The sequence below is a fragment of the Cavia porcellus genome, unplaced genomic scaffold, assembly GCF_034190915.1.
Source record: "Cavia porcellus strain 051 isolate PalLab524CR breed Dunkin Hartley unplaced genomic scaffold, mCavPor4.1 scaffold_14, whole genome shotgun sequence".
Classification (NCBI taxonomy): Eukaryota; Metazoa; Chordata; class Mammalia; order Rodentia; family Caviidae; genus Cavia; species Cavia porcellus.
Window position 1 is genome coordinate 73,902,324 of NW_026947497.1, and position 17,685 is coordinate 73,920,008.

The window sequence follows — 17,685 nt, forward strand, 5'->3', positions numbered from 1 at the left end:
CTTTTTCTTTACAACAGCAGTGTTGATGAGTAGCATCAGAGACTATGCAGCTCTGCAAACTTAAGATATATACTGTCCTGTGCCCTACCAGAAATGAATCACAACCCATGGTCCATAGAAAATTCAAACTCTCAGGAAACGAATACATTCGCACTCACCCAGCTATTAGATCCAAACATCAACAGCAGTATGACTGAGCTCTTCCTACACACTCCACGGAGCGCATCCCAGCTCTCCACCTAATAGTTTGCTTTATCACGAACATTTGGCAGTGTAGAGACACAAATTTCATTGATAAACAATTTTAGAACTTGAAACCAAAGTTGGGCAGTATCAGTGAAGAATTACCATATCCATTTCAAAAACTAAGAACATGAGCTCACCTGTAGCGGTAGACCTCACAATACCAAGGCTGCTGCTTCACGTAGAAAAATGCACACACCTGCACGATGCAGGAGAAACAGGAATTCAGGAAGACAGAAAGCAGCAAAGTGGGAGAAAACAGCTGTCCTGCGGGTCTGTAGGGAGCCAGCTTGGGGTAGGCGTCAGTTGAACTCACTGAAAGACAGGAGCATTTTGCCCTTAAACGTTGCATGGTTGAGAATAAAAGATTGAGATGCGCATTACTGCACTTGGGTTTTGCCTTAGGATTCAGGTTGAGCAAGCCTTGGCTGAATATTGATTCCCATAAGGGGTTTACTTAGTTGCACATCCAATTCTAACAGCTGCATCTCTTCCATGCTATAGCTTCTCCTTCGGAAATGGAAAGTAACGGGCCACAAAGTCCTGTGACTAATACAGTTACTGTATCACTTGGTGCAAATACTCTTTCTCTGGCCAGACTAACCAAAGATGATGTGCAAAAGAGGAAGATGATCCACCAAATGGAATAAAATGTGTCCACATTAGCTCACAATATTGACAGGAATGTACAGAATTAGGATGAGAAGAATAGGCAGGCATCTAGCTAGCCCTGTCTTCATACACTGGGAAATTCATAAAAGGAATTTGATTAGTCATTTAGTCAATGATCCACTCCATCCAGCAGAAATTGTGATAGATGCTGAAGGTATATTCTGTTCCTTCCTGGATCTATATGTAAAGGGGGGACTGTTAGCATATATTCTGTTTTTGTATCAATAATATTACTCAATATTTTATATCAATAATATTACTGGGGTCTGGCCATACAAAGGGAAAAATATTTTAAAAACTTCTTTATGATGGTTTGAAAATATATTTTTGATTTAAGGATTTATTTTTTAACTTAAAGGTACTGAAATGGTTCATTAAAAACAACTTAAAAAGGGAATCATTCTTTTGGGGAGCTACATATTCTAGCAAGAGGATGACAGAAATGTACTTCTCAGGGAAGAGCAGGAAAGAAGCACAAGTAGTGAGAATGAAAAGAATCACATTTAAAAATGGACACGGCATAGTCATGTTTCAGTCCCTGTCTTCCTATCTGCTACCATTTCCCTTTTCACAGGTTATCTCTGATTTTTCTGACGTAAAGAGGAAAGAATGCTTAGATTTGGGTCATTCATGCAGGGTCAGGTGGTAGGGAACCAGAATGGAGTTTGGGATAATAAAACTCTAAAGTAGGTCTTGCTTTGTTCAATGTGTACTCTAGGATAATCCTGCACACTCTTTGGTTCTTCATTTTTATGTATAAAGTGAGTTGGTTGAAATGTTTGTCTGTCATCCACAAGCCTGTCAAACTCACTTATTCTGAAGCACAATGACTATGACTTCACTGTGAAATCAGTGTCTTTCAGCAAGGAGCTGGGTTAGAGAACATGGAGTCTGAGGGGTAGAAGGACCATCGCCTCTTCCCTCAAAGAATTTGATGTCCAGTGACAGACACAGGTAGACTATGTAATAATGAACTTTGTTCCCAGTTCCTCTGATGTTTCTCTGAAGTTCTGACATTTCCTGAGTAACAAGAGTCTTTTTCTTTTACATAGTGAGGGTCCCTGGCAGTTTATGCCAAAATGACTGATGGTGGATATGAAAAGAATTGACACTAATAAAAGTATTCAGCAATGGGGCTGGTCATACTCCAAAGACTAAAGGATGATTGGAAGGCTGAGATTCTGAGACACATCTCAGCCTGACCTCCAAGAGAACTGGAAAGTGGAGATTCAGTTCTACCTGTGGTCAACAGTCCCATCGTCATGTTTGCATAATGAAATCTCAGTAAAAGCTTTATAGTCTCTGACGTTCAGTTTCCCTTCTATAGGTGGAAGTACTCCGCTCACTGTCACATATCTGTACCAAGATAGTGAAACATCCTGACAGCACAGGGAAAGGATCAAAGAAGTCACATCGGGACCGTCTCCAGACTTTATTTCAAGCATCTGTACCTTTAACTGGTTTTAATTTATAATCTTTTGATCTTAATACAACTGTAATCCTAAGTATAGAAATTCTTTGAGCTCTGTGAGTTGAAGCAAATTTCTGAAACTTTGAGGTAGTAGGAACCCCTAACTTTGTAGCCAGTTAGAATTGCAGGTGACAGAGGGACCCCGGAGCTTATGGATAATATCTAAAACAAAGGCAATTTTGTAGAGGCTGCAGCTTTGGCTTGCGGTGTTTGGCCTAACTCAGAATTCATTGGGTTGATTTCGGTGTCCGTAGACCGTGGTCATTGCTAAAGAGAGTGCAAGGAGACCGTGCTCCTAGATCACACAAGATGGAGGCAAAAGTGCATTCTTCTCTTGGCACCCCAGTATTCAAAACCAACGTGTCTGAGAGCTCAGGAAGGAGCCATGAGTCCAGAAGAGGGTGTAATCACATCTCTGGCCTCTGCTTCATCACTCGTCTCTCTCATACATCCTCCCTTAGTTTATGGCCTTCTGTTTTGTTTGTTTTTATACCAGAACTGTGTTCGGCTAAATTATTGGCTTCACAGAACTGGAGTTATCTGGGCTTCACTATGTGGTTCTGGCCAAGGAGATGATAGTGTTGGTTTCAAGCATCCCTTCATCAGTTGTCTTGCTCTCTGTGATTCTCAGTGAAAGTACGCCCTGTTGGCCTATTGACTCTGCTTCTAGAATGTAACACATAGATAGAGCCAAAACAAACTTCATAGCTTGACTAATACCACATGATCTATATCCCCACACAGAGCAGCTTGGATGAGCAGCCTAGATCAACTGAATGACAGTCAGTTTAGGCCCATGAGTGCAGGGAACTTGGAATAAACTGCTAAGGTTAGGAGTGCATTGCTATGCAGCATTACCGTGGCCGTAGCCCGTCGGTGTCCTTACCCAGGGTACTTTCACTTCTTTCACATTAGAGACTTCTACTAATTCTAACAAGGAGTCTGTATTTCCAGCCATAAATAAATATAAAAATCATGACCACACCTTAGGGCACCTATTAGGTTCCACACAGTGTGCCAAGTGTTTCAGGGACATTATTTGCATTTCCTTAGAAAGCAATGGAAAAGGGATACATTTTACAGAAGGAGAAACTGAGGCCCTCAGAGGTGGAGTCTTCCACCTGAAGACCCTGAGCAGCTCACAGAATGATGATGCCTGTCTGACCACAGAGTCCCATGTTCTCCACGCTACAGCATTCTGCATGGCTATGGGCTTCCTGTACCAAGGGAACACAGTGAGGAACCCTGAAATACTGTTTGTCCATAGCCAGAAGAACTTCTCTAAATTATCCAGATTTCCTGAAAATGACAAGGATACGTGTCATCACATTGTGTGCAGAGGAAAGCAAATTTGTGAAATACTCTGTTTTATTCAGTAGAATCATCCCCTCCTCTGAACCCCATAGCACATCCGTCCTATTGCTGCTAGAGTGCAATTCAATCTGGTTACTTACATGTGCCCTGTGCAGAATGTGAGTGTCCTGAAAGAGAAACCCTGCTCCTTCTGCTTTTTGGTCCACACTAACCTTAGCACAGGGCCTACTATCTGGGAGGAATTTGCCATTTCAAATTCTTCTCTCGAAGTATAATTTTGAATTGCTCAGCATCATTTGAGGGTCTGGTAGTTGATTTACTTTATATTGTGCACACTGCAAATCACGTAATTCAAACATCCAGAGGCCCATAAACCCACCTAGCTGAATGCAAAATTCTTAAGTGTGCAGACTGAGATTTATGAAGTGGAAAGATCTATATCTTCCACCAGATTCTCCGAGGAGTTCTAACCAGAAAAGGTTCAGACTCAGTGAAACACTGATGGGATTTGAGTAAGAGGTGTATTTACGTAAGGAAGAAGTTTCCTGGCACGCCTCCTTCCCTGAATATTGTCTCCTCTTGTGGAGTATTTGACTGAAATAAAGCTGAATTGTACAAAGGCCCCTTCTTTCATAAAAACAGTGTCCTAGAAGTTGGTATCACACCAAAATTAAATCAATAATTTTTCTCTCCCAAATACTGGCAAATGGAAAATAAAAGACTGAGTTCATTAACTATAGGGAACAAACAGAAAGGCTATGGAGTCTCACTCCAGCATCACTTTGGGGAGACATTTGTAAGACAAAGGGGTAGAAATCAGATGAAAATTATAACAATGAGAAAAAAAGAAGAGGGCATAAAGATAATTGGAAATAAACAAAGTGATTTGGTTTGGGAAGGGGTCATTTGTACCCTGTTCTTCCTACCGCCCAGGTGCTTTAGCCTTTCTCTTCTCTTCTTTTTTGAGAATTATATTTTCATTTGTTTCCTCCTTTATTTTCTTGATCTAACTCAAGTGGCTCTTATCAAAGAGGACAGAGATGTTAGCACAAATCTTCGAGATGGCTGCTACTCAGAGAAGGTTAAACTGGACTTCAAGATATGTATTTTCCTAATTAACTGACTTCCTCCTGACTTTATTGTGTTTTTCTTCTAGATTTTTCTCTTTAAAGCATTATACCTCTTTAGCTGCTTTTGTTGCCTTAAAAATATGGGAACAAAGCAGGTAAGTAAATTAATTTCATATGTGATAGTATTGTCTTTTCTAAGTACGATGTCTTTACCTGAAAACCTGAGAAGCAAGGAGCTTTGATGAGAGTCATTTGACAGTGGTCACATCTAATTGCCAGTGACTCCCAAGGGCTGCAGATGAATGGGCACAGATCTCAGCCTGGCCGTCAGAACTCTCTGTGACTGGACCACCTCACCTTTACAAACAGTGTCCGTGTCTCCTACTGCTTATTTCCACATAGCTGCAGTGTGGTCGAATTGAAAAGCTCATACCTCATATTTAGCAACTCAATTGCTCAGGCTGCTTCCCTCTTCTTGAAATGCCCTTTCAGCAAATTTCTGAGATCTATCCATCCTTTCTATATAAGTGAGGGTATTACTTATTCCAGGAAGTTATCCCTACCTTTCTCCTTTCTCCATTACTATATCTTCCTCATTCAAAAAGCAATGTCTCCTTACTCTGAACTTCCAGAGCATCTGGTATTTTCTACTATTCAGTAATTAGGATTTGTGTGTCATTCATCTATGTATATCTCTCATTAAACCCAAAACTTTAGCTATCAGCCTTTTTATGCACCTGTATGTACAACACAGAGTAAGAAAAGAACATTAATGTAACAGGATGTTGAATTGTGTTTTTCCTGTTTGAGAAGAGTTTTGCAAGCCTCACATTTGAGAACAGTAAATGGTAAGTCCAATTTATTGTGAAGAGAGATGATCACGACATCTTCACTAATTTATAAGAGAGATCCACGTTTGTCCTTCAGCAATATGCATGACTCCTCCATCTCAATTGTCTATGTATTGACGCCCCAAAAGAAAACTACAGAGATTCTCAAAGGATTCTTTAATGGGAATTGTTAGGAGTAGCATGAACTATTATTTTCTTCTTGCATTGCCACAGCTCAATAAAGGAAAGTCATAAGAACCACTGTATGTGAGACTGGGGATTGTTTGGGGAGAAGCAGATAGCTTTTATCACTGCTTCCCTACTTTAATACGGTGGGAAGAGAAAAAGCAGCAAGAAGAAAGAGGAAGCTACAACACTACAGTTGGTAGGTCAAGTAGAAGCCAGGAAAGTAGAGCGATTCTGGTAGCAGTGCCCAGTGGTGTGAACTGCTAGACTTTAAGCAGCTAGACAGCTGCAGAAAATATTCCTGAGGGGTCAGAGGGAAGAGCAGAAGCCCTGGCAGGGAGCTATCATCTAGACCATTCCACAGGGAAGCCCTGAAGTGAGCCTGTACAGATCACCTGAGTTCAGATGCCTGCTATATTAAGGCCTCTGTCATATTAGGGCCTCTCATGAACCCTCAGTTAAGTTACAAATACTCTCTTCTCGTTTGTATTCCCTAGAACGGGGTTGGAGAATGTGTGACATGAGGGAATTCAGATACTGCATTTCCTTTCACTCCCACTGCTTGCTGCAAGCCATAGATCAGGCTTGATCTACAGAAAGAAAAGCTTTGAATTAGATATAAATGTGCAATATTACTTTATGATACTGGGGTTTTTCATAGCAAAGGATGAGATAATTTTAATCCCTCGAATTGTCCAGAAACTAATCTGCCTTTGGGATGACTGAGTGTGCAGGGTGAGAAAACCATGTTTGAAGTCAGAGGATAATGAGCAAACAAAAACACCCATTTCCTGCTTCTGCTCTCACCTTCACCCACCTCCTCAGAGCTCTTCCCACCTTCCAAGCCAGCTACAGGGTTTCTAACTAGATAAAGTGCTGCCATTCTGATGGGACATTATGTTTTAGATCTCCCCCCTCCTAAGGCTATCTTCCGCTAGAGATCATCGCAACCCTGCTCTGGGTTATCCTACCACTCATTGAGTCCATGCTGAATGATGGATCATTCAAGAGTGACCAGGCAGCACGACGGTCAACAGACTATCACCATGGCTCCACTACCAATAACCAATATCAAGAAATTAAGTGTGTAAAATCTTAGAACACCTGCTCCAGGTCATCAAACAATTCTGAGACAAGACCAGAACTGATGCTCAAGTTTTGGAGTTTCTAGGGGCACCAGTATACCTGAATCCATTCTGATGTATTTCAAGTATTTCCAATGCTAACCAGCCTTCTCAAAAGAAGACAAAGAGAAGAGGTCCAGTGGAAGGTCACTCAACTTGCTAGGAATGCTTAGGGTAAGCTGCATAGTAATTTATATTCCTTAGGCACCATTTCCCCCCTGATCTCCAGGACTTTACAAAAACATTTCACATTAGAAAATTATTTATTTCTTAAGTAACTTTCCAGCAAAGGTCACAGAGCAGGGCATGGTGATGGAGGGCCATGACATCATTCTTGTGCCACTGTGGGATAGCTTAGTTCTTGAAAATTTCTAGTTTTCCTTTGGCTTTTCACCATCATTCACAAACAAATCATGTAAATTGCTTCAAAATATCAAACATCATAGATGAAACATCACTGATTCAAAATTGTCCAGCCATATGAATAGCAATAACATGTAGAAAAATATTTAATAGGCTATAAAGAGACATCCCAACCCTAATAATCAAAATTGATATTGCTTACATCTGTGATACTGGTAAGTCCTGTCACTGGTTTTATGTAATAAATGACTTCAATACCAGTTTCATGTTTTAAGTTGCTACATGAAATTCTCAAGGTTATTAATAGCTTGCAGTGGCTGATGTTTTATCTGTTATTTTTCATAGCACTCCATTGTTAGACCAAAAAAAGGAGATGACAATGACATTCTTTTTCTTTATTTTCTGTTGAGGCAGTAACCTTTTCACTTATTAAGAGTTAATATCAAGACCCGAATTCCTTGATTGGAAATATTTTATCAATGTCATCTCAAAGGAAGGAAATAAGCAATGGTTGATGTAAGCCAAACCTTGCTTTTAAGAGAATTTCACTAGAACAAAATATTAGAATTTGTTCTCACACGGCAAAGACCCAGCAAAGACCAAGTTTTATGTCAATATGAAGCATAGCTGAATAATGGAAAGTGACCTTTAGGTTTTACAAAAACCCATCTCTTATTCATTTTTCTATGCACAAGACACAAACTACAAAGAGCACAGGATACACTGAATATGTTGACAAGTTTTTGAGGCTAAGACCTAGTTCTTATCAGGGACATTTTCCTGAAAAGTTGGGATTTCAAACTTCAACCCATTCCCAGCACCACTTTAAAAAATTCAGAGACAATAAGGTTTCAGCAATTAGAGTACCATTTTCTCAGAAGCTCTTATTGATGCATTTGTAGACTTTTACAGATAAAAATGAACACTTTTCTTTGCTAAAAGTCTTACTTGTTAAACAGACCATCAAAGTAATGGCTATATCTTGCATGAGATACTGGTAATTCCCAAAGATTTGTAGTTGCTGAAAAAGAAAGAAAGGTAAATATAAGTGTGACTTCTGACATGGAAGCATTTTTATCATTTCCAACATTCTTTTCAAAGCAGTTAGAAGGCAACTAGTATTTTTCTCACCTTTCTAGGAAGAAATTACATAACTCAAATCCTTGGCATCTCATTGAATGGAATGAAATTGGATCACTATTTTCTATTATTTGAATTAATTCCATCTTAGAAATGAGTAAGTCATTGTGGAATTGCATGCTTATTATCACTGAATTTTAAGAATTTTCCAGGATTAAAATATTAATCATCTTTTCCCAACTGTATGTTCATCTGTTTAAGTGAATGATTCAGGAATAAATCTCCAGTATGAGACATTTTTAATATTCTAGTCCTTCAAAATCAAATCCAATAATTTCTCTTCCTTTTAACCTGTTCTCAGTCTTTTATCACAAATATTCCACAGTTGGAGATTGATCCACTTCCTGCTGAGTTATATTTAGGCTGCTTTGAAACTCTCTTTACACTCCAGGGGAAGAAACTGGGCTTAGAGAGGCCAAGAGTCTCAGGCTATCCAGAGCAAAATAACACCATAGGAGACGAATCCATATCTACTAATATTTACCTTCACACTTGATGCATCATTATACTAGGTTCCCCAGCACATAGGCATCTAATTCAAGAAATGTCATCTATTGCAAGACATAAAATGCTGTATCAAAGCCACACCCCCAAGAATGAAGCATGGATCTAAATATAATGAGAACTGAAAAGAAGTGATTTTTGTTCATACCCAATAGAGTAGTAATATTCCAATAAACTGGACTATTCCATACATGGTCAAGTATTTAAACACTCCAAAGGATGAAACCAGAGCAGCTCGGCCTTCTCTGTTTGAAAAAAATAACAAATACATAAATGCATAAATAAAATGCATTTTGTTATGTATTAAATGCATAATAGTCTTTTCTATATTCCAAAGGAGTTTGATTTTTACTAGCCTATTGATATGCATTCATTGTATCATTGATTCATCCTCTCAACTGCTTAGGCTATCAGTCATTTGCTCCTGTATTCTCTCCTTCAGCCATCAGCTCCCTGCCTGATTCTTGATTCACTTTTATGTAGGTCTTACAAGGTGATAGCAGAATACTAAATGTCATGGATAATGTAAGTGAATCAAGCATGATTCCTTTCTTGAAGAAAGCAGATTACCAGGTATATTATAAACACAGTGCAACAATAAGATAGATGCAAAATGTCCAGCATTGGCTTGATTGTGACTTGAAGTTAACACATGCTTCCTGAAAATTTCTGTGTGCGTTTCAGAGGTCTTTCGAGACATGAGACTAAAGGATGCTTGGTGATCTCACATTGTAGGAAGCATGGCTGCAATTCCAACATTTGAGAAGGAATAAGTTTTGTTACCCTTGGTAATTCAGGAAGTACCCAAGGTAGTAACCTGAGCTGGTGTGGAGATCAAGCGATCAAGAATGCATTTGAGAACTGCAGCTTTGAAAGTAGATACTTCCCATATTTCAAAAGTTTCATGTGAGTTGTTACTCTCTTAAGGTCTTTTGGGTGGTGACAGCCAGAAGGAAGCAGACTGCCTGAAGGTCCTGCAGCCTGCGTTAGTCAGGCAGAAATGAATCTGTATGTGAGAGAACCACTTCCACTTCATTTCTTGGTCCAACTGACTTGGCCACTTGCTCTGTTTTAATATATTGTTAACCAGACGGACAGGAAAGGGAAACATAGCCAACTACTAACCACTGTGCCTCAGGCAGGGTGGGGGAGTTAGCTGGGAGATTGGGCTGGGGTGCTTGGGCAGACGTTTTCCAACAGGCCGTAAGGCATTGCCATGTATTTTCAACACAGAGAATGGAACAGGAGACAAGTTAGCAAGCATGTGAAGCCTGTATTTTTCTTCCAAGTCTGACACAAACATCGTGACTTCATTCTTTCTCTACAGTTTTGTGTATTTTCAGGAAAATAACAACCAGATTCAAAGGAAAGAAGTAAAGTGCAAACAAAAACAAAAACCACTCTAAGTAATGAACAGAGTGCTTGCGTGGTCCTTGGAAATTACTGCTATCTTTCAAGATTATGAATTTTGAGCGGTTCACACATTTATTCATGTGTCCCACAAACACCCTTCCAATGCTCAGGTGTACCGAGGTTAGTGGGAGGCGCGGTGCTTTGCACAGTAATAAGTAGTAAGACAGAACATCTGCCCTAAGGTCCTTGAGCTAAACAAGCGAATTATGTCTCACACCTGCGAATCCGGACTTGCGCATTTAAATGTGTATCTCCTTGCTCCTCTTGAGTGTTCTCTAGTCAGAAATAAGCAGGCATCAAAGAGAGCAAAGGGTAAAGTGGGCCTAACACAGCTAACCCGTATCTAATTTTTATGAATCTGTGAAATACAAAATCAGTAAGTTGCATTCATAAATGCATTGGACCATGTGCATGAGGAAGATCTGAAGTTCCGCACTTTGGAATGACCAGGATGCCACTTCAAATAACCATCTGGAAGGTCACTCTCTTTAGGTAAGCCTTCCACTCCTGGATCTCCAGCTCTGCCTCCGTAACTGCCACCCGACAATTCCACTCAGCCCTAACTAGTCCCTCAGCTGACTGTCCAGTCACAAGCCTTTCCAAACATGCCATTCTCATTTCCTCCATCTAGAATTCCCTCTGGGTTAGTTACTTTTCTCATTGCTGAGACAAAATAACTGAGACACAAAGTTAAAGGGGAAAAGGTTTTATTGGATGACAGTTTATGGAGGTTTCGGACCATGATCAGTTGGCTCTAAGGTAAGGTGACATGGCACACAGGGATTGTAGGGGAGAAACAGTTCATTGTGGACAGAACGTATCAAAGCAACAATGGACAACTGAAGCTCTATCTCTAATATTTCATCCAGGTTAGTTAGGGTAAGTAGCCCTCACACCCTTAATCTAGCCACCTCTGTAAAAGCCCCACGTGTGACTGCATGATGTTTCAGGGGGACATTTAGACACAAGCCATAATAGCTCCTATCTCCATTCTGGGCATACAAGTCCTGTTCAACTGCTTGGTCACTGAAACCCTCTAACCTGGCTCAACTCCTTACGCCCAACAACTGGACCATCTATTGTATTTTCTGGACATTAATTTATTTTAAGCAAGTTTATTGAACATATCTCAACATGCATCAGGTACAGGATTCTCTGTGCTGTGATTGTTCATATATATTATACACATATATTTTATATGCATATATTTATGTATATTATAATCATTCTTTATGCATCATATTTCTAAGAACAATATTCAAAAAGAGCTCATTTAAAAATGAGTTGTATTGATATTGGAAATCATAGTATCTATCTTATTACTGTATAGTCACCATGACACAAAACAAGGTTAAGACAATTGAGATGGTAAGAAAAAGGCTTAGGAAGACTGTACAAAGGCAAATCAGTAAGGCATACTGCCAGATTGGTAACTGGTCAAGGAAAGGAAAGAGTTAAAGAAAGCATTCTGAGCTTCTGAGCCTCCATGACAGATAATAAGGACCAAGTCCCTGCCTTCAAAGCAGGGAATGTGGAGTTGGGAAGTAGATTCATGTTGGGCCTGGAGCGGGGATGGCTTTGATGATTCTGGTAGGTGTGCAAGCTGCCTGGTTTATATGAAGTCAGGGTGTGCAGTTTCATGACCTGGTCATTCTAATGCCCCACAGGATGTTCTACGGAATTTCATGTTTGTTTTTTTCTGTACAGTATTCAAAATTCAGTGACAACTTCCAGACCACCAACCATGATGCTGCCCTGCCAGGTGCTCCAGGAAACAACAAACAGATAAAACCTAAAATGTTTTACTGTTAACTGCATAATACTAGCAGAAATGAGCAGGGAGTGAGGGTTTTCTAGTGGAAAAATAGATTATTCTTACTTCCTTGCCTTTCCCTAATCAACTGTAATATTGTCTATGTGAAAGTTTTGGGTATTTGCTAATTTTCATCTTGGAGACCTACAATACTGGAGAAAACTATCTAGTAAATGTCCCTCTTCTGCCTTTCTCGCCCATCCTAAACTGAGTATATACCCATCAATGAAAGAAAAGAGAGTAGAAGAAATGCAAACGGGTTGGAAATACTACATCAAGCTGTCAGCTGTCCATGAGATGTACCCACTTGTTCTTTGGGGCTCAGGGAAACTCACTTTTTGGTAGTGTTTTGTTTTGTTTTGTTTTGTTTTGTTTGCCAGCATTCCCCTTCAGTACCAATCTCCCCCTTCATGGTGCTTCAACAGCATGCACCTGCACTCCCTGGGGCTAAGTCAGCACTGAATTCCATCTGTTTCCAGTGCCAAATAACGATCCCACTGCCCACAGGGTGAAAGAGGAAGGACAGACTTACCTGATGAGATGAGGCACACACTCGATGTTGGCTGTCTTGGAGGTGAAGGGGGATGCAACGGACGCTTCCTGCTCTGACAGCGAGATGCCTGCATGAGCCATTTTCAGCGCCTGGAATGAGCCATTCATGTCATCCCTTTTCTGGCCTCTGTCTCACTACTTCATCACCAAGAGAAGAGGCTGTTCTTTGTATTCTAGAATCATAACACTGTATGCATCCTTCTCTGTGTCTCTGTTCATGTTTTCATTCCATCTGGAATGGTCTGCCTCACTTACCCGTAGTCACCAGTGAAAGAGGCACCAACTAAGCAGTGATCCAGAGGTAGAAAGGTGGTGGTGGTGGTGTGTGCATCTGTGTGTGTGTGTGTGTGTGTGTGTGCATGTGCCTGTATGCATATGTGTGCATGCATCTCCATACCTGTTAGCTCTGGCAAGGTATTGTATGTCAAAAGTCTATTTAAAAATGACAGAATTTGGATGAAGATTGTTTGGGGAACTTTTACCCCCTCAGTTCTTGCACTTACCAGGTTGTCTTCACAACAGATGTGGAAAGAGAGCTAATCTCCCCCTTTTTCTATTCCATCTAGCTGACCAACTAACTGCTGACAGCAACATAAAGCATCATCACTGGAGGCAGGGATCAGATCACACTTATCTCAGGCTCACTGAAACATACAGATTGCCTCACTGAAATAAGGGATAGCTCACTTCTCATCAAGACTAACACTGTCCAGACAGTACATAGAGCAGACTGGTCAGTGCACAGACCAGAAAAGCCCAAATCCTAGAAAAATTGTGTGAGCATAAAATGATATTTTATATTTATGTAGTTCTGAACATAGTTGATGTATAGTAGAGTCAAGTTCAATAAAAAGAATATTTCCTTCATTTTCTTTTCTCCTTCTGTATTTTATATCACTAGTATATAATTTGAAATCATCTATCATATGCTAGAATTCATTTTATGCATGATTCTTTCATCCTCCCAAGCAATGAACTCCTTAGGGAGCTGAGACCATGCCTTTTGTAGTATTTGATATCTTTGCATTAGGTCCATAAAATTAATCATGAGTATGCATTCTAGGTTTTAAGAAGGGAGTAACAAACAGCTCTAGCTTCTTCTCACAAAACAACACAGAAGAACTTATAATAAATCTCAGTATGAACAAATTTTCACAGGCCTTAGAAGAGAATAGTTAAGAAGAAAGTAAAAAAGACACTTAGATCTTTCCAATCTCTTCAATTGTTTTTCTTTTGTGGTACTTGGGATTGAAATAGGAGCCTTGCATGTGGAAGGCAAGTGTTACTTCTGGGTCTGAAATATAGAGAACTCAGAGGTGTTTCCCTTGTTTTATTGTTCTAAGGGTTGCCAAAAATAGCTGTACTACTAAAAATCTACTTATGCATACAACATTCAAAGTAGACTGTTGTGTCAGCCATGCATAGAACTCAAAATCAAAAATATGTATTATTTTACTCTGCTTAAGGAATCTTATGAGCATCATTCATTTAAGGGTGTGTGACAATATGAAATAACTAAGAATTCTAGGATTTCACTAAGAGTTCTTGGTAAAGGTAACTTTTAAAAATTAACCCCAGAGTAGAAGTTTTATAGATACAATTTACACAAGGTTCAAAGTTTTTATGATCAGTTTCAAGCTTTTTCTAAATGAAGACTTTATCAGTTGTTTGCCTTCAGGGAAAAACTTTACCTCCTTCCCAGAGCCTCCACGTCTTTCTTATTTTTTAAGTCCACATTCACAGTACATAATGATAACATTCATTGTGAGGAGTTGGTATATGTACACATGTGCACAATGCATATTCATTCTCTCCATTCCTTTACTGATAACAGAAGATTGAAACCAACTCATTATATCAAGTTACTTCTGAGTCTGAAATATAGGAAACTCAGTGGGAAGGTTGCAAAAATAGCTGTACTGATCCATTTAACTGTACTTCTCTCCACTTCTACCCCATATTCAGGCAGCGGAAGGGATGCTCAACAAAGGGATCTAGCAGTGGCTGGCACAGGGATGAAGAGGCAGACCCCAGGGGACTTTGGAGTCCTCACAAGGGGTACTGAGCTGCTCAAAGGAGCAGAAGTCATTCCTACTCACCCCGCAGTCATTGGCTCCATCTCCACACATGCCCACATAATAACTGCAGAGGAAACAACACAAAATATTCATAGCTGAATACCCCGTTGGGATCATTTCCATTATAATTAAACATGTGATATATGTGCGTTGTGTGTGTGTGTGCATGTGTGTGTGTGTGAACTCACGAGCAACCAGGCTGAGGAAAATGGCGTGAAGCGACATAATCCTAGAGGGAAAATGTCATTGCATCATTTAAATTGTTTCAATCAATCACACTAAAATGGCACTGGCATGAACAAGGACATTGGCAAAGACAACAATCACACTTCAAAGAAAAGTTGTTTAACTATATCCTTCAAGGCCAAGTTTAAGAGTATTCAGTCACCACTACAACATTTCTTAGCAGAGCTTAAAGTTCAGACACCAGGATGAGGGACACTGAGGAACCAGTTTAACAGATATAATATCCTGGATGCATTTCAGAGTGACAATGAAGTAATATGTTCCCTATCATAACAAATACATATGCAAGCAAGCTATAAATAGAAGACTAGCAATTAAAGATATTGCCAGAGCAAGGAAATTTTATGCAAGACAAAATCTATCTTCTATTATGAGTAAGCAATACATTATTTATGTTGATTAATGGTAATACTAATATTCAGGGACTTTTTTCAAAAACATATTAAACTGGAAACCCAAATTATAAAGGGAAAATTAAAAGATAGATAATAGGAAGTAGGGAGGTAAATCTTTCTCAGTAGGAAAGGGATCAAGAGGCAGAGGAGGCAGGAAGCATATGAAAAAAATTAAAACGTGTTATGTATGTGAGCCAACCCCACACAAGAAATGTAAATATTATACACTGCAAACATGTACTAATAAAATAACTATAAAATCAAGGTGAAAAATAAATGTCTTATAGCACATTTTTATTATTAGAAAGAACACAAGAAATGACCCTTTTCAAAGGGTCAAAAATGACAAAATGTAGACAAATTTATATGGTTTGACCTAACATTAGACTAGTATAGATGAAAATCACCCCATTGATATTTGCGTGGACATGATATAATCACCCACAGGTGTGGAGAGTGCATATCTGCCTTCTATATCACACCAGGAATGCTTCATTTTTCTACTCAGAAAAAAGAATCTGGACAGTCTTATGGCTATTGTCCACTGTAAAAGTGCAAGAATGAAAACAAGGGAATTAAGAAGTCGGCTCAGACAAAGGCAGGATATGTCTTCCTGAGTTAATTTTTCTTTATGCCAATACAGCTTTTCAGAATTAAGCATTTAAGTTGACAAAATTGCTCTGGAATTTGAGACAGGTAAATTACTTTCTTCAGCCAAAATCATGTAATGACCACGTGCATGAACTAGTCATTATAGACATGGGTCAGTTAACCTGAAAGCATTAGTTGAGTTAATAGGCAGTGTTCAAGGATTCTTTATGAATGTTTGGACAACAGAATACCATGGTAAAAGTCTCCTGCTTTCACCTACCACTTATCAACAACTATCTAAAATTTTGTCATTTCATTCTTTTTAAAAATCTGTACAAAGAAACTGTAAAACTCCCAGCAAGTAATGAGTGGCTCTCTTCTCATAAAGAATAGTTTCAATCTAGCTTGTACCATGGACCTAGGGGCCAGCCTCTCTCCATGGACCTAGGAGCCAGTGGATTGTTGACCTCACCCCTCCTCCTCACTCCATGGACCTAGGAGTCTGCAGATCATCAGCCTCACCCCCTCCTTGCTCCACAGACTTAGGGCTAAGTGGGATCCTCAGTCACCTTCTCCTCCCACCCAAAAAGCACAACAGCCCATGAATAACTAGGAACCCCTCCCACAACCTGCAGAACCTTGGTGGCCTGATGGGAGCCTCAGCAACTTTTCACCTACATGGCGGGCCTCAGCAGGCTTGTGACAGTGTGGTAAATTTCTCCTCAAATGGAGAACCTCGGTGGGTAAACAGGAGCAGCAATGAGCTCCCCGATGCCCCAGCCATAGGACCTTGACAAGACTGGCAAGAGTGTGGGTGAGTCTATCTGCCATGTAGAGACCACTAGGTGGGTTGAGGAGAGTGCCAAAAAGACCTCCCCACCCTGGAGGTAATCAAATGGGCCTATGAGACTCCCAGTGATACAGTGGGGTCCCAGCTAAGGTACACACTGGCTAGGTAGACCTAGTGGCCTGGAACAAGCTGAAGCCATAGTAACAATAGGAACTAAGGGTTGACTTACATCAGTACTCCTAGGCTAGTCAGCCTAGGAAGAATGTAGCGCTAATCCAACAGGCCCTGCAGGAGGAATTCAGCTGACTGGCCCCTCCCCTTCACTGTGGGACCCAGAAATTGGACAAACATCAACCACACAGTAGGACCCTAAGACACACACAATGGACAGTTAAGACTAGTGGGATTGAAAAGACCAAAATATTAACTCAAGAGGTGAAAATGACAAAATGAAAAAGCAAAATGCAATCTCAAATGTCTAGTCCATCAGGAACAAGTACAGAAGACATTGGAACAGAGGACATTAGAAGTCATACACCGAAATTTCAGAAAAGATAGCAAGTGAAGTAAAGAACAAATCCATGAGACTATGGAGGAAATCAGATTAGAAATAATCTCTCACATAAAGAAAGAAATGACAACCTTAAGAAAGGAGTTGCTCAGCATAGCTAGAGGAGACATTAATTTAAAAAAGTACAGGAGCATGGGTAGATTATGGAAACTCTGAATGAACAATACAGAAAAGAAGCAGAATGCATAAAACAATTCAGAGACATTCAGGAAATAAAAAAATTCTATTAAAAGCTGGCAAAACTGAATGAAACTGAGGATAGAAGCTCAGATCTTGAGAAGAGAATCACGGCTAGCAATCATGAAAGGACAGAACTTTT

At 39.9% G+C, this 17,685-nt stretch overlaps 1 protein-coding gene across 2 annotated transcripts in view; it reads right to left on the minus strand.

The window, feature by feature from the left end:
• The window catches only part of Atp13a5 (ATPase 13A5), a 117,713-nt gene that overhangs the window by 23,812 nt on the left and 76,216 nt on the right, over positions 1-17,685 (minus strand). For both annotated transcript variants that reach the window (XM_013160389.3, XM_003476950.5), the window contains exons 22-26: positions 14,795-14,837; positions 12,676-12,785; positions 9,066-9,162; positions 8,222-8,294; positions 384-558 (exon numbers count right to left, since the gene is read on the minus strand). In XM_013160389.3, coding sequence (XP_013015843.1) covers positions 384-558; positions 8,222-8,294; positions 9,066-9,162; positions 12,676-12,785; positions 14,795-14,837 — 498 coding nt within the window. The remainder of the gene's footprint in view (positions 1-383; positions 559-8,221; positions 8,295-9,065; positions 9,163-12,675; positions 12,786-14,794; positions 14,838-17,685) is intronic.